Source organism: Elephantulus edwardii, unplaced genomic scaffold (genome assembly GCF_000299155.1).
Source record: "Elephantulus edwardii isolate Elephantulus edwardi_28Jun2011 unplaced genomic scaffold, EleEdw1.0 scaffold00122, whole genome shotgun sequence".
Taxonomy (NCBI): domain Eukaryota; kingdom Metazoa; phylum Chordata; class Mammalia; order Macroscelidea; family Macroscelididae; genus Elephantulus; species Elephantulus edwardii.
In genome coordinates this window covers 9,674,003-9,700,473 of record NW_006399872.1, presented here as the reverse complement: position 1 = coordinate 9,700,473, position 26,471 = coordinate 9,674,003, and the positions used below count along the sequence as shown (strand labels likewise).

Here is a 26,471-nt window from a genome sequence, read left to right as displayed (position 1 = left end):
GGTGACTGGGGTAATCGGGATGGGTGTGTTGGAGGCAGTGCGGTTGGCGCAGGATAGAGCAGGGTTTAGGGCTGTTGTGCATAGGGTCACTATGATTCGAAAACGACTCAACGGCACATAACAACAACAACAACATGCCTATTATCACCCATCTTTTCAAGTCTTCATTGAATCTTCCCTATTCCTTTACCACTCCCATCTGCCAACTCACCTCTATTATCCCAATGATTTCCCTCCTTTCCCTTTTCCGACACCCTTTCCCTTTTGAACATTTATATGCATCTTTCTTATCTTTCAGTTTTACATTGGTCTTCTCACTATTTATCCTTATAAGACTGAGTTATTTCATTCAGCCTAATGCTCTCTAGCTCCCATAATATTTTATGAAATCGTTCCTTAGTGTTGCACAGTATTCCATGGTGTAAATGTACCACAATTTCTCCATCCGTATATTTATTAATAAGCATTTGAGCAGTTTCCCTTTTCTTGCTATTGTGAATAACGCTGTGAATATAGGTGTATATATATCCATTTGGTCTCATTTCTGACTTCCTTGGAGTATATTCCTAGCAGTCGAATAGCTACATTATATGGAATTTCCATGTTGAGCTTTTTGAGGAGATACCACACTGCCTTCCAGAGTGGTTGTACCATTTTTCAGTCCCATCAGCAGTTGCATGAGAGTTCCAATCTCTCCTCATCCTCTCCAACATTTATTGTTTCCTGTCTTGTTAAGTTGTTCTAGTTCTGCAGGGGTGAAATGATCTCTTATCGTTATTTTGATTTATATCTCTCTGATGGCTAGTGTCTGTTGGCCATCCGAATATCTTCATTTGTGAAGAGTCTTTTCATGTATTTTGCCTATTTTGTTTTGGGTTATCAGTCTTTTTCTTGTGGAAACCCTCCCTGTAGCATTCTTAAAGTTTATGTATGAGACCCTTTGCCTGCAATGTCATTGTGAAAATTTTTCCCCCAGTCTGTAGGCTTTCTTTCAACCTATTGGGAAAAGGTTTTGATGCACACAGGGACTTGATTTTTAGAAGGTCTCATTTGTCAATTTCATCCTTTCTTGATTCTGTGTTTCTGACTATTTGGAAGCCTAGTTATGCTATACGCTGTAGCTTCTCAGTTTGGTCCTGTTTTTTTATTTTCCCTTATGATTTTGGGTTTACATCTCCCCCTCCCAGTCATTCTGAGTTGCTTTTTGTGTATTGTGTGAGATGTAGATCTAGATATCCAGTTTTGCTAGCGCCATTTGTTGAAGAGGTGGTTGTTTCCTTATTTGATAGGTTTTGTTTTCTTTCAAAGACCAGTTGACCATAATAGGTGGTGGTTGTTGTTGTTTATGTGCTATTGAGTCACCTGCAACTAATAGAGACTAATAACTATGTACAACAGCTCTGAAGACTGCGCTATTTTGAGCTAGCTCACACCTACCCTCATTACCACAGTTACTGTATCAATCTATCTCTCTGGGGTCTTCCTCTCCTGCACTATCCTTCCATCTTTCCAAGCATGATGTCCTTCTCCAAAGATTGATCCCTCCTGGCCATGTGCCCAAAGTATATGAGACAGAGCTTCAAAATCCTAGCCTCCAAGGAGAAACTTGTTTTCACCCTTTCCAAGACAGACTTATTTGTTTTCTTGGCAGTCCAAAGTATGTTCAAGATTCTTCTCCAGTACTACAACTCAAAGGCATCGATTCTTCTGTCATGCTTAATCATTTTCCAGATCTCTGATACATAGCTAGTAATTGTGAAGCTATGTCCTGGATCACATGCACTGTAGTCTCTAAACTGACATCTCTTTTTCTCATTACTCTGGAGTAGAGAGGTCCCTGATGGCAGATTTTCACAGTGTTGTTGGTCTTGCTTTCCTGACTGCTGGTGCCAAGAGTGTTGATTGTGGATCAGAGCAAGCTGTAATTGTTAACAATGTCAATCTCTTTTCCATCTGTCATGGTGCTGCCAATTGGCCCAGAGGTGAGAATCTTTGTCTTCTTAATGTTGAGCTTCAATCTGTATTGAAAAAAAAAGAAAAAAAAATCTGTATTGAAGACTACAGTCCTTGACCTTCTGCAGCAAGCACCTCAGTTCCTCCTCAGTTTCAGCAAGCAGCATTGTGTCATCTGCACAACATAGGTTAATGATGAGTCTTCCTCCAATCGTGATGCCACACTTCTCCTCATAAAGCCCAGCCCTCCAGAATGATCTATTCTGCATTTAGATTAAAAAAAACGTGTCAAGAGAGGACACATCCCTGATACACTTCTTTCCTAATAGGTTGATAGGTTGAATTCTGGGTTCTTGATTCTATTCCATTGGTCTATGTTTCTGTTATTGTGCCAGCACCATGCTGTTTTATTTATTACAAATGTGTAGTATGTTTTGAGTTCCGGTAGTACTGTTCCTCTCTCTTTTTTTTTTTTTTTTTTTTTCAGAAGAGCTTTGCTTGTTTGGGGTCTGTTTCCTTTCCAAATTTACTTTACAATTGCCTTTTCCATTTCTTTGAAGAATGAGTTCGGTATCTGTATTGGAATCGTATATGGATGTGTATATTGCTTTTGGTAGGGTTGTCATTTTCACATTGTTGAGTCTTCCTATGCAAGAACAGGGAATATTTTTTCATTTAGTTAGCTTTCTTAGTTGACCATGGTGGAAAAAAGGCATAGCATAAGTTCACTTTTTTCTACAACTTCACTTTAAGCTTACATTGTGTCTTTCCTTCTCTACAATAGTACAATGATACCACTGGAAAAAAAAATTTAAAAAAAAAAAAATGGACATTAAGAAACAAGAAAATCTTACCAGAATGATTAGCTTTTTGGTTTGCTACCAGCAATTAAAGAAAGCTAAAATGACCAAAAAGTAATGCAGACAAAAGGGAAACAGAAGGCAGTCTAATTAGTTAACAGTTGGTTTTAAATTACCTTTTTCAGTAAAATTAGAACATCTGTTGGTAGGATTTTATTTTGAGCCTAGGAAATTAGACTTAAGTGTATTTGCAGGTGTTGTACTATGCTTTTCATCATTTCTGAAGCAATGCTTTTTTTCCTTTTTTGCATTTACTGTTTTCAACATAGGACTATAGAGCTTTTTGGGTTTAGTTTGTTTTACAAAGGTAGTTCCTTCTCTACCTCTTTAATATTAACAAGTGAGGCATTCAATTTTGTTTTCATGATCAGATGCTCTTGGTGTTTTTACATATTTATTTTTCTTCTAGTTTCCTGATAGGGAATTTCTTTTGCGTGTGTCCTACATGGAAATTTACAACGAAACCATTACAGACTTACTCTGTGACACACGAAAAATGAAACCTTTAATAATTCGAGAAGACTTCAATGTGAGTATAAGAGTTACTTTTTAGAATTACTGTTCTTTTTAAAGGACTTCTGTTTGCATCATTTCTTTAAAGTATTTACAGAGATCCATCTTTTAAACAAAGTGTGAAATCTTAAAATGTAGCTGGATTGCCTGAGTTTAAATGGCTAAAAATAGCCAAATAGAGGTATAACGCTATAACGCAGTATGCTCTTATAAGGAATAAATTGTGAATTTTGTAGTTTGCTTGCTTTCATGAAGAATAATATTTCCCATTTTCCATTTATAACTTCCCTAAGTGTGCCTTTTGAGTTCCAGATTTTTAAGTGACTTTTAGTTCTCTAATCTTCCTGTAATTGTTTCAGAGGAATGTATATGTGTCAGATCTCACAGAAGAAGTGGTTTATACATCAGAAATGGCTTTGAAGTGGATCACAAAGGGAGAGAGTAAGATTTCATGTTGTGTTCTTTAACATATATAAATATAATTCTTCAACAGTTTAACCTTCAGATCACACTTTAACTTTAGAACTAAAATATAAGTTAATGGTTCTCATTTGATGTAAATATATGACTGAAATATGACCAATTTTTACAGAGAACAGACATTATGGAATAACAAAAATGAATCAAAGAAGCAGTCGTTCTCACACCATCTTCAGAATGGTAGGCAGTTTTCTTTCTGTTCCTACTTGAACTTCCCGGTTAAGAATGACTAGTTTGTTGGGGGTTTTTTGTTTACATTTCCTTTTCTGTCTAGATTTTGGAAAGCCGAGAAAAAGGTGAACCTTCTAATTGTGAAGGAGCTGTCAAGGTGGCCCATTTGGTGAGTATTGGTGAACCTTTATAATGGGACATAGGAGTCAAAGCAAAGTTTAATTAGGCTTGTTTGGTTTAATGAGAACTGTTAACTAAATAGGAAACAACAGTCGGTAAATTTGTAGCTTTCCTGGTCTTGTCAGAAGCATCAGAGTGATAGTTGAAACGTGGAAAGAAGTTACAAGAACTTTCTCCCTATAATGTTATAGCTGACATCTAAAAGCTGTAAAGACCAGAGAGTTGAAGCTTTTTTTAATCAGTAGTAGAGTAGGATTCTCTTATTTATCGATTTTTTATCATTGATGCCCTTTAACTATTATCTTTCCAAAACCCTAACCTACTCAATTACCATTAAGAATCTTATCAGGGGAGAAATCTTCAAAAAGTCATCTTCTGGCACTTTAGAGGTAGCCCTTTCTTGAGTGGCTCTTGTCTTAGCCTTTGAAGAGTGATAATAACCCAGCTTCTCTTAGCTTTGCTCCTTTACTGCTCCCTTCTGTACCTTCTTTTTTCCTACCCGCTTAACAAATACATGGGAGTGTCTTTGCCTTTTTACTTCAAGTTCTTGCCTTCAGACATTCTGCCATTGTTTCTGTGTTGATGACTGCTAGATATTTATTCTATTTATATTCTAATTCATTTTCCCTAAAGATTATTATAATTACATGCCCCAATTTCTCAAACTCTAGTGTGCCTAAAGTAGAATTAATTTCTACCATAATGGATTATCCTTTGCAACAATACCAACATTATTCTAGTGATTTGAGTCAATTTGCCTCATCTTTTTCTGCCACCCTATTGTCCATACCGTTGCCCTTTCTTCTAGATTCCACCTCAGAACATTCTCCTGATGTCCTACTTATGCAGCTTCTCTTGAGTCACTCTATCAGTCTTCTAGAACCTGTCCTCTGTAGCTTCAGTCCATCAAACAGAATACTAATATTAACAAAGCACTACTTTCAATATGTCACTTCCCTAGATAAGTTCTGGCTACTCCTAACCAATCTAACTTTACTTCTTACTAATACACAAGAGGAGAGCTCTTGGGACCTACACAGCCGGGGGTCGTACAGCCCTACAGCACTGTTAAGCAGCACTAACTCCACAGCAAAGAGTGAATGTGTGATTACATACAAACTTCTCTACTATAGGTAGATTGAGCCTCTCGGTTTCTTTGAACATAAATGCTTGCTCCTCCTCTTTATATCCCTTCATCTGTATTTAATACAGACTGGATTCATCACCCCTTTACCTTTCTTGATATATCTAGGTAATCCCTAGTAGCTACTATGAAATAAAGATTATAATTCTCTGCATATTTCAAACAAGTAACTGAGATGGGATGATAAAATATGATTGACTAATTTCCTACCTGTCTCTGAAAGCTTCGGTAAAGTTCTGAATTTTTTTTAATGCACTCAGAATATTTACAGGGCATTTACCATGTTCTGAGCACAGTGCTCTGGGATTAAAGAAGATATCCCTGCACTACTTACCGTCTCTGTCATTACCACTCAAGCCCAAGCCACCTTCATCTCCCCCCTGGATTCTTGGGTCCCTGCTGTCACTTTTATCCCTCTCAAATCTATTCACTATTCAGGGGGAACATTCAAATCCTTCAAACACTTAAATCAAGTTATGCCAATTCCTTGCTTGTTCATAACTTCCCATTGCATTTAGCGTAGGGGTGGAAATCTAGAAATTTTGCTTTAAAAGTCCTATAAATAGCCATATCTATTTCTCTCTTTACGTCTGGTCTCACTCTCCATTTTACCACCCCTGCCATACTGCCCTATTTTCTCAACATCAGTTCGTTTCTTTTTTGTTACTATCTAGAGTTTACTTTTTCTTGACTTTTTTGCATCAGTAGTTCTCTGTTTTCTGTGGCCTGTTTAAAAGTATAGTTTTCTCAGAATTCAGCAAATATTGGGTTTTTTTATGTTCATAGAGGTGGGGTTTTTTTATTAAATTTTATTAATTTTAATGAACATTTACAGAGATTTTTGGTTTCCATTCATTCATTGTTGCACTGTTTTCTCTACCGTTCCCCCCAGTTCGTTCTTCTTTCCCCCCCCCCTTGAAAGTCTGTTTTAATTGTCCAATTGCCACAGTGCTTGTCAAAGCCAGTTCTGATTAATCTCCTTTGTCAGTGTGTCCTTTGCCATTCCCTATCACTCCTCCCTCAGAGAGACTTCACCCTGATTCATAAGGAAAAGGGGACAGCATATTCTCTTAGCTACTTTCTGCTGAAAAGGGATGCTGTAGGTTTGAGGGTGAAGATCTTCTCTCACTACTCTAAAGGGCCCCTTTGGCAATAGGAAACATGTAGACTATTGTGGAGATTGGTTTTGGAATTTAGATACACTGTTATCAATTGTGCTTAGCCATACATGTTCATCAAATATTGTTAAAGCATAGAGACTGCCTACCATGAACTCGGAAGTATGTTAGATGTGAAGGACACAGAAGTGTACCAGAGCAGTAAGCTCCCCGTCTCAAAGAGCTTGCACGCTATATACTGGGTAGTAGTGAGAAGGGAAGGCTGATTTGAAAGAGAAAGGATGAATAAGAAATGTATCATGATAAGTTAAGTACAGATCATTTAAAATAGAGTATTGGAAGAGAGACAGAGCAGATGTTTGGATTGGATAATTAAGGAGGGCTTCACATTAAGCTAAGGCATTAGTTGGACTTCATGTAGGAAATAGAAAGCCTCCTTTGTCAGCACTGTAGGACATATTGTAAAGAAGGGACCAATTTGTGTCCACAAGAAAGGAAAGAGCATAAACAGAAGAATTTGAGACAAGGCTGTGAATTAGATATTCCGATATACCGTGTATTAAAACTGTTTTGGAAGTTCACTAAAGGTTTACTTTCATCTGTCTTACAGAATTTGGTTGACCTTGCTGGCAGTGAAAGAGCTGCACAAACAGGAGCTGAAGGTAATGTAGACTCATAAAATGTGTTGGTCTTACTGTAAGTCTGTTCTTTTAAAAGATAAAAGTTCCAATAAATATTTTTCTGATAAAATTAACATAAAAATTATGGTCTAAATTTGGCTAATTACTTACTGTTGGTTACTATAGGAACAATTAAAAACTGTAACTGTACAGCTGATAAAATTGTATACTTGGAGAAGATTCATAAGTACCATGAAAATCATCCAAACTTTTAATAATCAGTAGGGAAATTCAGAAAAGTGCTTTTAATTATGGGCTGTCAGATCAATTAAGACTCAGCAACGGACCAGAACCTTGCACTATCCTGCACCATCCTCACAATCTCTTCCTTGTTCCAGCCTTCTTTTTCTCTGACACTCCACCTTCTTCATCATGATGCTTTTTTGTTCCACGGACCAGCGCCTCCTAAGAACATAACCAAACTCAGTGAGATGGAGTTTCACCATTCTTGCTCCTCAAGGAGCACTCAAGTTGCACTTCCTCCAAAATATATTTGTTGTCAATGGGATTGTCTGTACTGTGTGCCAGTACCATAATTCAAGAGCATTACTTCTTTCAGTTGTCCTTATTCATTGTTCAACTTTCAGATGCATAGAAAGCAGTTGGAAAAATAAAACCACGTGACTTAGATTGTTGTTGGTTTTGTTATACTTGTCAAGTCAACTCCTGTGAACAACAGATTTAAATCTTGCACTTCTCATCCATTCTCATCATTTCTGGCACACTGGAGTCCATTGCTGCTGTGACTGTGTCAACCCATCTCATTGAGTGTCTTCCTCTCTTTTGCTGACCCTCCACCTTTCTAAGCATGATGTCCTTTCCAAGGAATAGCCAACCCCTCTTAATGACATGCCCAAAGTATTTGAGATGAAACTTCATCTTTCCTTCCATGGAGCACTCTGGCCATTCTTTTTCTAAGACATGTCTCTTTATTCTCTTGGCAGTCCATGGGATATTTGATACTTTTCTCCAGCACCACAAATCAAAGGCATCAATTCTTCTTCTGCCATCCTTATTAATTATCCAATTCTCAGATGCAAGTGATTGAAATGATCATGGCCTTAAACAGGTGCATCTTAGTCTTTAAACTATTGTTGTTGCCCATCAGTACATTGGAGAGGTTCCTAACAACAGATTCTCCCATTGCAACACATTGTTTGATTTCTTGACTAATAGTGCCAAGGGTGTTTTCTTTGTAGATCCAAGTGAGATGAAATCATGGGCAATTTCAGCTTTTCTCCATCTATCATAATGTTGCCTGGCTGTGAGGATTTTTTAATATTAAGATAAATCTTCTTGATGTTAAGTTGTAATCCATATTGAAGAGTGTAGTGTTTGGGCACACCTTTAAATGAGGGTCATCACTCTTTAGTACTTAGACAAAATGAAGAGGAATAGTGTTGCATTCATAGTCAAAAAGAATATTTCAACGTCCATCCTGAACTACAATACTGTGAGAGATAGGATGCTATTGATACACATATAAGCAAGACCTGTTAATACAACTATTCATATGTATCCAACAAAGCTAAAGATGAAGCCATTGAGGACTTCCACAAAATTTTGCAGTGTGAAAATGATAAAACATGAAATCGAGATGCATTAGTACTTGGTGACCAAAATACAAAAGTTGGAAACAAAGAAGGACTGATAGTTGGAAAACAGGAACTTGGTTAAAGAAATGAAGCTAGAGGTTGAATGATTGAGTTTTGTACAATCAATGATTTATCCATTGCAAACACCTTTTTAAAACAAACATATGGTGACTATACACATGGACCGCACCTCATGAACTAAAGAGGAGTTAGATAGACATCTGTGAAAGAGTCGGTGGAGTAGCTCAATATCTGTAAGTCAAAACAAGACCAAGATTGATGTGGAACAAATCAATTGACAAACACAAGTTAAAATGGAAGTTGAAGAAAATGAAAACAAGTAGATGAGTTAAAATATGACCATGAATTAAATTGCAATAACAAATTAGATGCACTGAATACTAGTGACTGAAGACCAAAAGAGTAGTAGGATGACATCAAAGGCATCATCCATGATGATACAAAAAAAAATTATTACAAAGAGAAAGAAGAAAGATCGAAATGGATGTCAGAAGAAAGAGACTCTGCAAATTTCATTAGAACTTTTTCAGAAAGGTAGTGGGATAAAAACCTAAATATACTAATAATTTATATATTAATAAATCAGTCAAAACAAGACCAGATATTGAGTGTGGATCAGATTATCAATTACTCATGTCAAAGCTCAAATTGAGGCTGAAGAAAATTGAAATATCTTCAAGAACCAAAATATGGTGTTGAGTCTATCCTATCTGAATTTAAAAATCATCTTAAGAATAGGTTTGAAGCATTGAACACCAGTGATCAAAGATCAGATGAATTATGAGATGACATCAAGGATATCATCCATGAAGACTGCAAAAAGAAGGAAAAGAAAAAACCAAAATGGATATCAAAAGAGACTCTGAAAATTGAACTAGAGCATCAAGAAGCCAAAACAAAGGGAAAACATGCCAAAGTAAAAGAGCTAAACAGAAGATTTCAAAGGGCAGCTCTAAAAGACAAAGTATTATAATGGAATGTGCAGAGAGACATAGAATAGGATAATAAAAAGGGGAGAACTCACTCGACTCCCTCAAGTTGAGAGAACTGAAAAACAAATCCAAGCTTGAATCTTGAATGATCCAGGACATATCAAAAATAGATGGAGGGAATATACAGAATCACTGTACCAAAAAGAATTGGCCGACACTGAAGTACTCCAGGAAGTACTATATAATCAAGAGCCAATGGTAATAAGAAAGAAGTTCAAGCTGCACTTAAGGCATGACAAAATATAGTGCCTGCCCCAGGAATCGATGGCATACCAATTGACATAATTTCAAATGACTGATGTTGTCCTGGATGTGCGTATCAGCCTATGCCAGGAAATTTGAAGGACAGCTGTCTGGCCATTGCATTGGGAAAGTCTGATGTCAGAGACCTCTCCAAGATGCTAAGGAGCAATAATGTCTCTTTGGAGACTAAAGTTGCCAGATACAGGCCATGGTCTTTGCAATTACTTGCTATGCATCAGAGAGCTGGACAATGACTAGGGATGATAGAAGGAGATTTGATGCCTATGAACTGTGGTGCTGGAGAAGAGTATTGAATATACCATGGACTGCTAGGAGAACAAACAAGTTCGTCCTGGAGAGGGTGAAGCCACACTGCTCCTTGGATACAAGGATTCTGAAGCTTTGTCTGACATACTTTGGACATGTTGCAAGGCGTTATCAGTCCTTACAGAGGGACATCATGCTTGGGAGGATGGAGGGACAGTACAGGAGAGGAAGACCCTCGATGAGATGGATTGATTCAGTCACTAGGGTAGTGGGGATAGGCATGTTGGAGACAATAAGATTGGCAAGAGATAGAGCAGGGTTTAGGGTTGTTGTACATAGGGTCACTATGAGTCGCAGGTGACTCGACAGCACATAAAAACAACAGCAACAACTGTATAATCAAGAGCCAATGGTAATGAAGAAGTTCAAGCTGCACTGAAAGCATTTTGTGAAATGCAGAGCCCCAGGAATCGATGACATACCAATTGACATATTTCAAATGACAGATGCTGTTCTGGATGTGCTCACCAGCCTATGCCAGGAAATTTGAAGGATAGCTGTTTGGCCAACTGACTGGAAAAGAGCCATATTAGTTCTCCTTCCCAAGAAAGGTGATACATCAGAATGTGGAAATTATTGAACAATACCATTAATATCACATGCAAGCAAAATACTGCTGATGATCATTTAAAAATTACTACAGCAATACATAGAGAACTGCCAGACCTTCAAGCTGGATTTGGAAGAGGCTATAACACTAGGGATGTTGTTGTTGTTGTTGTTGTTGTTGTTGTTGATATCAGATGGGTCCTGGCTAAAAGAAAAGAATACCACAAGAATGTATATATGTGGTTTGCTGACTGTGCAAAGGCATTTGACTGTGTGCCTTAGCAACCAAGTGCTTTAACTATTGTGTTACCAGGGCTTTATGTAAAAGGGCATATTGTTGTTGTGCCATAAAGTTGAAATCCACCCATGGTTGACACTCCAGTGGGAGGAGTTTGTCCTGTGGAGAACTGTATGACTTTCTTTGGATTTGCAATGTAGCTTCTTAGCACTAGACTATCAGGGCACCCCTATCAAAGGGGATAGGCATATTACATATTGACTTGTGTTTAAAAATCTCCTGAAGAATAAGCAAACTATTATTATTCATATTGTGGTGGAGGAATGGGAACTGATAGGAGAATAAAAGTGAGAGAGATCTACTATAGAATAGATCTCCTTTTAGTTAAAAAATTTTCTTGATGTTTGACGTATATGGGCACATTAACCTTGATAATAAATTTTTAAGAAATTATGTACTAATTTAAGTTGCCCATTGCTCATATCTTAGAGATTTGGAGGGGAAAATTTCATTTTAAATTGAGACTTTACTAAGAAATGAACTTTTCTTCTTGTTGTCATTCTTTTAATATTAATTATATTTTTGCCATGTTTCCCAAATGAGAGCCTTTCTTACTTAATAGGTCAGAGCTTGGATGGTATAGTCCATAGGGAGTTGTACCTCTAACTTAGTGGTAGTATCTTCTGTTGATTTGAATCTACCAGTGACTCTGAGGGAAAACGATGGGTAATCTCTTTCTCGTGTGGTTTACTGCCTCAGAAAATCTGCTGGAGGGTAGACATCAGTTCCAACTTGGTGTTTGAGTTTTGTGTTTTAACAGGTACATGGATTAGGTAGAGAGGTCCTTCTAACTGGAATGTTACAGATAGACTGAGACCCAATCTAAAGCATAGCCTTTAGGATCTAACTCTTTTAATTTCTAACTCTTCACCTAACTTGCCGATATATAAAGTGACAGTCTAGTAGTACAGTGGTCATTTTTTATTCTATTACCTATTTAATATATTCAGGTGTACGACTCAAGGAAGGCTGTAATATAAATCGAAGCTTATTTATTCTGGGCCAAGTGATCAAGAAACTTAGTGATGGACAAGTTGGGTAAGTTTACCTTGCTATTACCTAACAATGTTTTATTTCATGGTTTGGTTTTTTGGGGTTTGTTTTGTGTTTGGTTTTTTTATTATAAATATGCAGCTCTAGGGACTAGTTACTGTAATATTTCAGTGACACACTAAATAAATGTGTGGATTTTTTTCTGTATATTTAAGTGTTTCTGATTTTGTGAGCATGTATACTTTATCACACATGTAACTAGCCTACCGAATCTTATTTTTAGTTAGTAATTTTGATCTGCCTTATGTAAAGTATTAACTTTTTAAAACTGTAATTAGATTAAGTAGTCTTTATTTAAAAAACAACTGCCTTTATCATTGAATATGCCTAAACTTTTCTTCTCAATCCTATTTTTCACCTAGTGGCTTCATAAATTACCGGGATAGCAAATTAACACGAATTCTCCAGAATTCTTTGGGAGGAAATGCAAAAACACGTATTATCTGCACAATTACTCCTGTATCTTTTGATGAAACTCTTACTACCCTACAGGTAAGTTTGACCTTTATCTCATCTTAATATGAGGAAAGGTAAACTTTAAAAAGAACAAAGGACCTATTAAAATTATGCTTTGTTTTGTTTTAACTGAATTAACATTCATATTATAATATTGTACATCGTTGCTAAATATGTTGTTTTTGTTGTTGTTAGGTGCCATAGAGTCATGTACTATCCATATACTAACTATATCATTCCTAATGTAATTTTTCTAAATGCTAATCTTTTATATCGCCACATTTTTTTGCCACATCCAAATATGATTTTACTGAATTGACTTTATATTTTTTAAACAATACTTTCTTTTACTGAATTTAATTTAAAAGGAAACTATCTCTACCATAAATTAAATACTCGTATCACTTGCCACACATTGGAGAATTTTGGAAAAAAAAATATGTGTGTGTAACTGTAAGACAAAAACTTTTATATAATTACCTGATAATTACTGCTGCAGTTAGATCTGCATTTTCTGTTTGTTTTTTTAAAAATGATAAATGAGAAACGTCAATACAGTAATAGTTTTCTCAACCATGAATTCAGTGCTATTCAATGGTCACCTCCGTGTACCCACTTAGAATCAATTCTGTTACTCATCCTCTGAGAAACTCTGCTTTAGTACTCTTCAGCATTGGCTCAAGGTACAGTCAGAGCTACAAAGATAGAAAATGAGTCCCTAGCGTCACAGCATTTAGAATCTCATAGGAAGAAAAGAACTGTCCTTCACCTTGATTACCTTGTACTAATAGTGTCTTGAAAGTAGAATAAAATAAGTAAAGCAGTATTCAGTAGACAAGAATGCTGTTGGATAGAAGTGAAATTTCAGACTAGAAGAAATATCATTAAATAAATTAGGGTTGTTTTTCAGTGTTGAACACTCTTATCTATTTTTCTTAGTTTGCCAGCACTGCTAAGTATATGAAGAATACTCCTTATGTTAATGAGGTATCAAGTGACGAAGCTCTTCTGAAAAGATATAGGAAAGAAATAATGGACCTTAAAAAACAATTAGAGGAGGTATGTATGAGCTATATAGGAAAAGACTTAGAGTTGATGTCTGCTAAACGCACAGCGACTCTTAATCTATAAATATATGAATGGCTATCACAAATTGTTTTCAACTAAGTCAGTTCAAAAGTGGTGAACTTTGTTGTGATTTGCTTTCTTGAAATTTTATTTTTAATTTCCAAATGCAAAATTTTATGTTTTCCATGAGCTGAACAGATCAATTTAAAATTGTTTTCAAATTACACAGTGAGGAATTAGATTTAAAGAAATACCCCGTATAGTTACTTAGCACCATCTTCTATGTTTCTAACTCAATGATAGTCTCAGAGTATGGAATATCACAGTGGTCATGCTTATTTGTTTTCTGTTATTTTAACCATGTTGTGTGTTCCTTTAAGTGGTAACTGACTCATAGCTGACCTCCGACAGGTTTTCAGAGGCTTGTACCTAGCAAGAAATGAAATTGTTTTACTTTTTCAGGCAGAACAGCTCGTGGATTCAAACTACATTCCTTAGGGTTGGCAGCCCAACTCCTTACCACTGGCTCCTATATTTTGTAAAAATCTTACATTTTAGTGAATTGTTTTTAAATGACTTTAAAAAGCCTTTCTTCTTACAAGACTAAAACATTACAAATGTTTGCTGCAGATAGTCAGTCTTTGCTTTTAGACCATATTTATGTCTACTTTGTATATGCTCTTAGTATCAATTTCAGATGCTCAAAACTATCAGTTGAGGTTTATAGTTATTTCAACAACATTTTTATAATTCTGTACATGGCTTAGAGAATAGTAGCGTAAGAAGAAAGAGATATTTTACTTTTACATAATTTTGGAAAATTATTGATTATAATAACTACATGTTGGTGTTCTGGGAGCAGGTATTATTTTTTTTAATAAGGTTATAGTTCTCATACAAGTTTAATATAACTAGCATAACTAAAAATTACACTTCACAGGTTTCTTTAGAGACTCGGGCCCAGGCAATGGAAAAAGACCAGCTGGCTCAACTTTTGGAAGAAAAAGACATGCTCCAAAAAGTACAGATTGAGAAAATTCAAAATTTAACACAGATGCTGGTGACCTCTTCCTCTCTCACATCTCAACAGGAATTAAAGGTAAAAGTTAATAGTTTCCTTTTTGCTGTATTTACTGTGAGAACGAAGACCATTCTTAGCAACCAGACTGTCAACATTCCAGAGAATGTTGATATTACTCTGAAGAGCTGCACAGTTATCTTGAAAGGCCACAGGGAACCTTGCAGGGGGGCTTCAATCACATCAATGTAGAACTCAGTCTCCTCAGAAAAAGAAGAGGCTTCACATTAACAAATGGTGGGGAAACAAAAAGGAACTGGCAAAGGGTTCACACCATCTGTAGCCTGTATAAAACATGATCAAGATTTGTTACACTTTTGTTACAAGATGAGGTTTAGGTATGCTCATTTTCCCATCAGTATTGTTACTCAGGACAGTAGGTCTCTGATTGAAATTCAAAAATTCTTAAGTGAAAAATACATTCAGAGGGTTCGAATATGACCATATGTTGCTGGTTCAATAATGCAAGCCCAGAAAGATGAGTTAATTCTTAAAGTAAATGACATTTAGCTTGTATCAAAGCCAGCTGCTTTGATTCAGCAAGATACAATAGTTAAAAACAGATAGCTGAAAAATTTTGGATGGTATCAATGTCTCCAAAAAAGGAACTGTTCAGCAGGCTGATGAGTAATAGCTAGGAGTTTTTCAGCTACAGAAATGAGGCTAGAATACATCTAAATACATAAATAAATACCTAAAATACATCTGATTCTTCATTAATAAAATTCTGTTCATTTAAAAGAAAAAAAAAAACCCCAGCTTAAACCTGGTATAAACAACAAAAACTATTCCAACTCATAGCCCTATATAACATGTAGGGATATGTGTGAAACAGAGAATGGGTCAAATAAGTTGAGGATATTAAAAGAATGGTTGAAAGTGGTATTTTTATAGATGAGGGCATGAGAACCAAGAAAAAGCTGGCAGAGAGAACTAAAACTCCTTGCTAAGTTAATAGCTATAGGAAGAATATCGGAATAAAGGCATTGGAAGGATGTTGTTGTTATGTACCGTCGAGTCGCTTGCGACTCATAGCGACCCCCTGTACAACAGCCCTAAACCCTACTCTATCCTGTGCCAATCGCACTGCCTCTGACACACCCATCCCGATTACCCCAGTCACTGAATCAATCCATCTCATAGAGGGTCTTCCCCTCTTGTGCCATCCCTCCACCCTCCCAAGCATGATGTCCCTCTTCAAGGACCTGTCCCTCCTTGCAACATGCCCCAAGTATGTCAGGCCAAGGCCCAGAATCCTTGCCTCCAAGGAGTAGCCTGGTTTAACCCTCTCTAGGATGAATATGTTTATTTTCTTGGCAGTCCATGGTACATTCAATACTCTTCTCCAGCACCACAGCTCAAAGGCATGAACTCTCCTTCTGTCCTCCCTAGTCATTGTCCAACTCTCTGATGCATAACAAGTGATTGCAAAGACCATGGCCTGTATCAGGCACACCTTAGTCTCCAGAGGGACACCATTGCTCTTGAGTACTTTAGTAGAGAGGTCCCTAACAGCAGACTTTCCCATCGCAATACGGTTTTTAATTTCCTGGCTGCTGGTGCCAAGAGTGTTGACTGGAGCCGAGCAAACTGAAGCTATGAACAATCTCAATCTCTTCGCTATCCATCCTGATGTTACCAATTGGTCCAGTGGTGAGAATCTTTGTCTTCTTGACATTGAGCCTCAGTCCATATTGAAGGCTGCAGTCCTTGACCCTGTGCAGTAAGAGCATGAGGTCCTCCTCAGTTTCAGCAAGCAGGGTTGTGTCATGTGCATCACGCAGATTGTTAATAGATCTTTCACCAATCCTGATGCCACACTTCTCCTCATAGAGCCCAGCCTCATGGATAATCTGCTCTGCATACAGGTTGAAAAGGAATGGAGACAGGACACATCCCTGGCGTATGCCCTTCCCAATTTTGAACCATGCAGTGTTACCCTGCTCTGTTCTGACGACTGTCCCCTGGTCCAAGTATAGGTTTCGCATTAGCACAATTAAATGTTCTGGGATTCCCATCCTTCTCAGAGTCAGCCACAGTTTGTTATGATCCACACAGTCAAATGCCTTTGCATAATCAATGAAACACAGATAGACATTCTTCTGGTATTCCCTGCTTTCAGCTAAGATCCATCTAACATCAGCTACAATATCCCTAGTACCACGACCCTTTCTAAACCCAGCCTGGACTTCTGGCAATTCTCTGCTGATGTGCTGCTCCAGTCGTTTTTGGATAATCTTCAGTAGACTCTTGCTTGCATGTGAAATCAATGATATTGTTCTGTAGTTTCCACACTCTGTTGGGTCACCCTTCTTTGGAATGGGAACAAATACAGATCTTTTAGTAAAAATAGGAATTCTAGGTTATCGAGGTTCAGAAAACTGAAAAGTTTCAGGTGTGGCTTTGGAAGTGAATGGCTCAAGTGAAATTGAGCCGAGGGCTATTTGAATCAGGATTTGTCTATTCTTTATTTATCTGGACTTCTGCTGAGGGAGCTCTGGTGGCATAGTTTTTAGGGAGTTGTGTTGCTCAAAGGCCACGTCTTTGGCAGTTCAAATCTATCACGCACTCTGGGGGAGCTAAATTGTAATCTCCTCCAATGTGATTATCTGCCTTGAAAAACACTGGAGAAGCTGCTTTGAGTCAATTCTGCCTCCATGGCAATGAGAGAAAGGAAGCTTTTGCTGAACAGTCCATGGAAAGAGAAAAGTAATGTAATGGTTGCTTGGACAACCTGGAATTAATTATTAATTTGATCACTAATTAGCCATGTGAACTTAACACAACTTTTGCACACATTTTGCTCACCCAGCTCATTTGTGAAACTAACGTGGTCCTGCCTGCCGCAAGAGTTGTTGAGAACATTACATAAGATTAGGATAATAGCTGTGCCTAGCAGAGGGACAAAAAATGAATGGTGGTTGTGAAACCCAGAAAACCAAAAACACTGAAGTGGACAGAAGAGAAGGCAACTACCAATTCAGAGTGAGTGGTGAGAACAGCTAAGACAGAGAGACAGAGGTGTCCCTCCAAGAGATAAGCAAGTATTGAAGAGACAGTGAAAATGATAGACAAAGGAAGTAAGAGTACAAGTGCTGTTTAAAAAGGAAAAAAGCATAAAGTTGAAGTTTTGTAAAGCTAGAAGGAAAGAGCCATGCTATGGAGAACATTTTTTTAATTTTATTCAGAACAAACTGAAGGAAGAAACAAGATCAAGAACACTGATGGAAACATGAGCCTTACCATGTACAGCCGAACTGATCTTTGTGCAAGTCAATTTTCCTTGGTGTCACGTATATAAGGGACTCTGAGAAAGACTTACTTATACCAAAAATATTCAGATGGGCTACCTGTGCACCTGCATTCTTTCTGTTTCATCAGTGTCAGAGTTTGATACCCAGAGATGCTTTACATAGATATGGTGGTGGCAGCACCTTCCATATAACATGATTACTTGGAAAGTGATAAGCCAAACTTTAAAAAAATGAACAAAAACGCAGTAGACTAATCAAATTTATTATAGGGTTAAACATTAAATTTAAAATTTTGAGTGTATTGTGTGACTGTATCCTTGAGTTAGGAGGGTCTTGTTAATTATTGTTGAGTCAGTTCCGACTCCTGGTGGCCTCCTCACCACACCTCCTACAACATGGCCTGAACTTCGCTGAAAGGTTTGCACATCTAGGGCCTTTAGGAAGCACATTGCCAAGTATGTCTTCTGAGATGCCTGGGTTCAAACTGCCAGACTCTCAGCTAGTTAGTAGTTGAGCACTTAACAGTTTGTACCACCCAGTGACATCTTTCTTTAATAAAACTGATGATTTTTTAAAAGTACAAACTAGCCATTTTATAGTCCCACCAGGAGTACTTGAGAGTTCTAGTGTTTCTGCATCCTTTCTGAGATTTATTGCTTCTTGTTTTGTTATGTGAGATTGAGTCGCCTGCAACTCATAGTGACCCTATGTATAACACCCCCTGAACTCTGCTCTATCCCTTGCCAATTTTATTGTCTTCCACACAACTATCCCCATTACCCCAGTGACAGAATCAATCCGTCTCATCAAGGGTCTTCCTCTTCTGCACTGTCCCTTCATGGTAAGCATGACATCTCTCTCCAAGGACTGATCCTGCCTTGCAACATGTCCCAAAAAATGTCAGACGGAGCTTCGGAATCCTTGCCTCCAAGGAGCAGCCTGGTTTAACCCTCTCCAGAACGAACTTGTTTGCTTTCCTAGCAGTCCATGGTATATTCAATACTCTTCTCCAGCACCACAACTCATTAGAATCAACTTTCCTTCTATCGTCCCTAGTCATTGTCCAGCTCTCTGATGCATAGCAAGTGATTGCAAAGAGCATGGCCTGTATCAGATGCACCGTAGTCTTAAGACTGACATCGTTGCTCTTCAGTATTCTGGAGAAGTCTCTGACAGCAGACTTTCTCAGTGAAATTCATCTTTTAGTTTCCTGGCTGCTGGTAACAAGAGTGCTGATTGTAGAACCAAGTGAACTGAGGTTCTCAACAATCTCAATCCCTGTTCTATTAAACTTTGCTACTGCGTAAGTTGCTATCTCATTGATCTTTTGATTTGCATCTTTTTGATTGCCAGTGATCCTGAACAGATTTTTATGTGTGTGTTCACCTTCTGAATGTCCTTCTCTGCGAAAAATCTACTCATATCTTTTGCTGATTTTGTGATTGGCTTATCAGTGTTTTTCTTGTGGAAGTCTTATAGTATATCTTTAGTTATGAGACCTTTGTCTGAAATTGTTTTGCTAAATGTTTTTCCCCAGTCTGTGGGCTTTCTTTTCAATCTATTAGAAAAGGTTTTGATGCACATAGGCTGTACATTAATTAATTAATTTTTAGAAGGTCCCATTAGTTGATGTTATCCTCTCATGATACAACTACTGTGGAAGGAATTTTGATGTTTCCTCACAAACCTGAACATAAAAATGCCATGTTATCCAACTTTTCCACTGCTATCAATATACCCCAAGGATATCAGAGCTGAGACACAGTGAACTGTACACCTCTGTTCATAGCAACATTATTCATAGTATCAAGAAAATGGAAACAACCCAAATGCCTATCAACAATAAATGGCTACCAAAGCTATGGTATGTTCACACAATGTAATACCATGCAACATTAAAGAACAATGAGATATCCATAAAGTATGACACACCATGGAAGAGTCTAGAGAGCATTAAGCTGAGTGAAATAATTCAAACACAAAAAGAAAAAAAATGCCACTACTGTGACAATAGAAGGGTAACTGAGATGTTGGGAGGAGGGGAAGAATAGAAATGTAACGAGTAGGTAAAGAGCACTGCAAAGACCACAGCAGGCGAGGATCAACATGGGAAGAATTGAGATAAAGACAATATGGCTACTGCATTTAGCAAATGGGGACAAGGTGTCTGTAACCATTTAAGAGGAAAAGGGAGAAGGAGTGTGGAAGAAGGAAGAGGAAATCACTAGGACAGCAGAGATTAGTGAGAAGATGGGGAAATGTAAAGAAATAGGTCAGGTGCAGGGAGACATAAGGAGATAGGGAGATAAAAGTAACAAATCGGTAGTAATTCATGAGCCTCTTCCGTATTTCCCGTTGGGATGTAATTTCTAATAAATCTTTTTTACCTTAAAAAGAATAGTTATTAATTATAGAAAACATACTTTACAGAGATTGTTAAAGCACAATGTACATGAATAAAATGGTATGAATAATTGTATAAAAGTGAATGATGATCTAAATTATGAATTTTTTTAAAAAATAGAAACTAGTCTTGCTTTATTACAAGGAAGACTGAACTTTTGTGAGATTTTTTTTTTCCTTCTTCTCCTATAGGCTAAAAAAAAGCGAAGAGTGACCTGGTGCCTTGGCAAAATCAACAAAATGAAGGACTCTGCCTATGTAAATGAATTTAATAAGATGTCTGATGTAGCAGTAAAACCAAACAAGGTTACTTTACTAGGAGAAATTGATGAGTGTGAGTGCTTTTTCAAGTGGAATAACTTTTAATTATAAAGTGTACTTACAAAGAAAGACTACTTATAACTCCATTAATGATATATGCATACAATGGACATTTTTATGAAAATGTAATTTTGAGGAAATATTCAGCAAGTTCCAGTTACCTACCTCTATCTGTCTTACAGATATATTATGATTGAAACATATGACATTTTTTATTGTTATTCTAACCATTTTCAAATACTTTAAAATTCATATAGATACTTTAAACTTTGCCAGTCTTAAAATAGTGGCATTTATGTAAGAATCTGTGTTTCAGAATTTTGTCTCTAATGTAATTCATACTCTAGGATTATTGTGAATTACATTAGAGACAAAATTGAAACCCTCTGGTAGCCTAGTGGCAAGAAGCTGTACTGCAATCCCAAAAGCACATGGTGTGAGGCCAACAGCTCCACAAAGAAGGATGAGCAATCTCTTCCTGTGCAATTAACTGCCTCTGAAAATCCGCTGGAGGGTCAGCTGTGGGTTGGTTCCAACTCTGTGGTACACAACAACAACAAGGGACATTTTAAACTTAGAGTGGTCAAGTGTCAAATACCAATTTTGTCCTTTTAATTTATTATCTACAAAGGAATAATCCTGTATTTATCACTAATTTGAACCAGGGTTTTAATTCACATAAAAATGTAAATTAATGAAGGGGCAAAGAAAAGGGAAAAAATTAATAAACAGCTAAGATTTGAATGAAGGGAATAATAATATAATGTAAGGGTTTGCTTAGACATTGTAAAACATTGATTACATCAATGTCTTTGAATGTGTGAAAAACAAATGAGATTTGTAAGCTTTGACTCAGATAAATAGACTTATTTAAGAAAATATAGATGAATGCAGCTGTAAATTTATATTAATCGGTTTATTTATTTTGACATTCATATTCTGAGCATTGATTAGCTAATTTGAGGCTCTTGTTTGTGTATTAAATAATTTGATTTTTGGAACCTTGATAAATGTGTTTTTAAACCATTGTGTTTTTCCTCCCCTTACAGCCCTGTACTCAGAGCCTGATGTTTTTATTAACACTTTTGACACAACTGAGATAGAATGGAATCCAGCAACAAAGTTATTAACTCAGGTAACTCAAACTGTTTTCTAGGACATCCTTTCACTCTTCTTTTAAACTCCTTTGTTACAGAGTTCACTGTTGTAACATTTTTAGTCCTCACTTGATTTCAGAAGGCTTAATTGTAGTTAAGGCTCCCCTATGCTTTAAACACCTAAATGATAGCTAAACTTGATCGAAAGTTTGAGGAAATGTTGTAATGCTGTTTTTGCTAATTGGGAAGTTGTGCTTCTAATTCCTTACTAGCAGATCTTAATATTCTAATTTGTGATGTTATAAAATTTCTATTTTGTCTTAGACAATCTCAGAAGAGTAGAGGAGCTTCATGTCTTTGTTCATAGGGTCTCTATGAGTTGTGCTTGACTTGAAGGAAATCAACAACAAACACTTTAAAATCACAACATACATCTGGGAACATTAGCAATTTATGATATAAATGTAGAATCTAAATTTTTTAAATTGATTCCAAACAGTTTGGGGTATGACCTCACATAATACATCTGTCTTTATTTGTAATATTATTTAACAATATAATCTCTCTTTCTGGTGTATAATTCTTTTACTCTGTGAACTGGGACTTTTAAAATCAGTCTTCTACTCTTCCAAGAAAGACTTGAGTTCACCCTCTCCAACACAGACCTATTTGTTTTCTTGCAAGTCCATGGTAAAATTTTAATTTTAAAATGAAATTACAATACTTTTTGGTAATTATTGTTTATATTCATTAGTCTCTAAATTTTTATGTCCATGAAACATACTCTGGAAGTCTGTAGTGAAGATATGCTATTAACTTTTTTTGTTTTGTGTGAACTCATTGTTATCTCTTTTCTCATAATAACATAGAAAGTAGAAGCAGATCTCTTTCAATGTGGTAAAACCTAATAGCTACTGGAGTTTTAGAAGCTAGTAATACCTGTGTTTTTCTTCCTTAATTCAGAGGTGTCTGAAAAACAAAACAGCAGATGGCACATTAAATAATCCACTTTGTTATGGATCACATTAACTTGCAGAAAAGATTTTAAGCGTATGTGGCCAAGCTACATGACTAAATGGTTCAGCATTAAATTAATTATTTGACTAATCCAAATTTTGAATGAGAGAGCTCTGATTGCCTAGTGGTTAAGAAGCAGCATTGCAATCCCAAAGGCATATGGTTTGAACGCACTGACTGCTCCTCAGCAGAAGGATGGGCAGTCTCCTTCCATGTGATTTACTGCCTCAGGAAACCTGCTGGAGGGTCACCTATGGGCTGGTTCCAACTCAACAGTACACAACAATCATCCAAATTTTAGTTAAGAGTACAAAGAGTATAGTCTTTGTATTCCTTCTGATTTGACAATCTGGTTTTATTTATAATAGGAAACCTTAGAAAGTGAGTTGAACTCACTTCGTGCTAATTATGACAATCTAGTATTAGACTTTGAACGACTAAAAAAAGAAAATGAAGACATGGAATTAAAGTTAAAAGAAAAGAATGACTTGGATGAATTTGAGGCTCTTGAAAGAACAACTAAAAAAGATCAAGAGGTAAGAAATAATATAAAAATGTGAAACTAAAGATTGAGATAATAAGGATCCAATCATTCTTCACATATATGTACAACTTAGAGGCTCTATTAATTAGTTAATTATTAAACTAATTTTAAAAAGTTAAATCCTATTGTTTCACTTTGCTTATGCCCAAAGGAAAGAATTAAAAACATCTTTGAAAACATTTAAGAGCCCTGGTGGTGCGTTGGGTAAGGCTACTGTTCAAAAGTTCAAGTCAGTAGTTCAACCCACCAGTTGCTAGGAAAGAGAGGTGGGACGACCTGTAGCCTCTGGCCTTTCTGTTCTTTCTTTTGGGGTTACCGTGAGTCAGAATCAACTTGATGGCAATGTCACTGATTTTTTTTTTGAGGTTAAGAAAGTTCAATTAATCTACTTGTTGATAAATTTGTCTTAAGGAAATTTTCCTTATATTGACATGTTACCAGTATTTCATTTCTTGAGCATACCAGAAATTCTTGGAATTTCCTACTGAAGACAATATTGATTTTTATATCTAGATGTATGTTTTATATATGAATGTTATATATTAATGGATCTTCCTCTCCCCCTTTAACAATATAGTCATAAATAACTGAAGAAGCTGGTTTTGCACATTTCAGTTTTCTTCTTCCACATGAGAAAGCTATTGTGAAACTTAAAATAACCAGTAGTAAATAATTTTAATGATGAACATTTTTTAGAAACACATATTGCTTTAATTTTCTAAGTTTATACAATTAGAGTGTGTTTTAAGAGAAATCATCAGAATTTTTTGTTGTTAAGTGCCTTCAAATTTAGATATTGGCCAAAATTTGTAAGGAGTATTTAGTGTGACTTGTATTTTAATCTAGAATCCCAAAACTTTATGAAGTTATTCTGCATAATTTTAAGCGCATATTCCTTTTTCTTGAACAAAAATCAGCAGCTGTTAATAGACTTACAAAGTGATCCATGAAACCCCCTTCGACATCTCCAAATGAGAGACTATAAATGAGAACTTTAGTTATATGAGTTAATGAGTGTCTACTTTTCAGATAAGGGACATGATCCTCTTCTGGTGAAAAAGAGCAGTGAAGCTCTGGGAGCCATAAGGTTAAGAAGCAGCTTAACCTAGAGGCAATATCTCTCCGGCAGCGTGAATACACAAGCAGTCCTGAGGGAGAAAGATGGACAATATATAGCCTCTAAAAGCCACTAGAGTCAACTATGAGCAGATTCTGGCTACACAGCCGAGAGAGAGAGAAATATTCTGAAACAAGTCTCATTTCACTTGTTTTAAAATGTCCTGGGGAGAAAAATGTGAACTTGCACTCAAATTATAAAATACTTTTTTCATTTTTTTCCCCGTCATTATTATGTTCACACAAACAGATCAATATGTTTTGGGAAAAGTAGAACTAGAGTATTTCTTATAGGAAAGAATGGCAAAGCTTCGTCTCACACATTTTTGACATGTTGCTAGGAGAAGCTATTTCGTTGGAAAGACATGATAGAAAAAAAAGAGGGAGCCCCTCAGTGAGATAGAATGACACAGTGACCGCAGCAATGAGCTCAAGTGTGTCAGAGATGATGAGGATGGCATAGAATAGAGTTCAAATCTGTTGTTCATGGGTTTGCTATGAGTCATACTCCACTCAGTAGTAGCTCAAACAACTGAAGTGAAATATTGATGAGGACTGAAGTGGCAAAAAATACTATTTAAATGGCACATTATTTTTTTAAAGGAGCTGTGGTGTCTTGGTGGTAAGGAATTGCCCTGCCAACCCAAAAGTACATGATTTGAATACACCAGCTGCTCCATGGGAGAAGGATGGGCAGTCTCCTCCTGTGTGATTTATTGCCTCTGAAAACCCTCTGGAGGGTCAAGTGGGGTCAGTTCTGACTCAGTACGCAGCAACAACTATTAAGATAATTGAATCCTGTTAGAATTTTATTTCCTCTTTTAGTGTTTATCAGATTATAAAGATTAAATAATTCTAAGTGAAAATAAAGTTCTCTAAGATTTGAACTTGAGTGAACAGCACCTAACAACAACAACAGGGGAAAATATTTCTGGAAAATTATTGTTTACTTGGTTTGAGCACAAAAGCTTCTGGTACTAAAATGTGTAGTGCTCCAGATATTTTTATAGAAAAGAAAGTTTCATGGATAATATTTGTATATACTCAAATATTCTTTGTGCTTTAAGACATTTGAATGCTATAAAGCAGTAACATCATCTTTCCACTATTTTCTATGGAATAAACCATTGAGGTAATAGTTGATAATCTCATACTTGTATAGTTTTGGTGAAATAATAACAATGTTGGAAAGACGCCACATAGCACTACTCTAATTCACACTCAGATTCTGAATCATAGCTCATTAGAAAATATAGTATAAACAGCCAGATGAATGATTGTCTGACAAGATATCTACATATGTGTACTTAATTATCTCAGAGTAAAACTCTATTAAAAGCGTATTTTTGATAAAGTTTATAATCATTTCACTGTGTCCTTACAATGGTGTAAACTACTTTGCTATGATATTGTTGCAGCTTTCTTAACAGGTGACTTAACTATTATTTGGATCATGGTGATTTTTTTTTTTATGTGTGCATGGTTTTGTTTTTATTTTTGTATTTTTAAATAATAAGGTGCCCTGCTATGGTAGCTCCAACAGTTGCTGTTAGCCCTTTCTAACTGTGTTGGATAACTGAAGCAATGAAAGACTGCTCCTTTTTTTTTTTTTTTTTTTCTTTATTAACTATTGGTTTGGTCTATTGCTTATTCAAATGCTCTTACAGATGCAACTAATTCATGAAATTTCCAGCTTAAAGAATTTAGTTAAGCATGCAGAAGTATATAATCAAGATCTTGAGGTGAGCATTTATATTGATATTTCTATTTTAGAAAATAGAAGAATTTTTTTTTTTCATCTATTTGGTTATTATTTTAAAAGTCCTTAACAGACATACTAGCTTTGGAATTTGCCTTCTTAAATTCTGATAGGTTAATTTTTTTTTTTTTTTAATTTAGGTTGTTTATTTTTCATTTCAATGAACATCTACAGAGATTTT

At 36.3% G+C, this 26,471-nt stretch overlaps 1 protein-coding gene across 1 annotated transcript in view; it reads left to right on the top strand.

The window, feature by feature from the left end:
* CENPE (centromere protein E, 312kDa) overlaps nucleotides 1-26,471 on the top strand; it is a 131,999-nt gene that overhangs the window by 31,414 nt on the left and 74,114 nt on the right. The window contains 13 exon segments of the mRNA XM_006893116.1: nucleotides 3,223-3,342; nucleotides 3,686-3,767; nucleotides 3,919-3,986; nucleotides 4,081-4,146; nucleotides 7,030-7,081; nucleotides 12,075-12,162; nucleotides 12,540-12,669; nucleotides 13,573-13,692; nucleotides 14,642-14,800; nucleotides 20,629-20,770; nucleotides 21,807-21,892; nucleotides 23,240-23,407; nucleotides 26,199-26,273. Of these exon segments, the coding sequence (XP_006893178.1) occupies nucleotides 3,223-3,342; nucleotides 3,686-3,767; nucleotides 3,919-3,986; nucleotides 4,081-4,146; nucleotides 7,030-7,081; nucleotides 12,075-12,162; nucleotides 12,540-12,669; nucleotides 13,573-13,692; nucleotides 14,642-14,800; nucleotides 20,629-20,770; nucleotides 21,807-21,892; nucleotides 23,240-23,407; nucleotides 26,199-26,273 (1,356 nt within the window).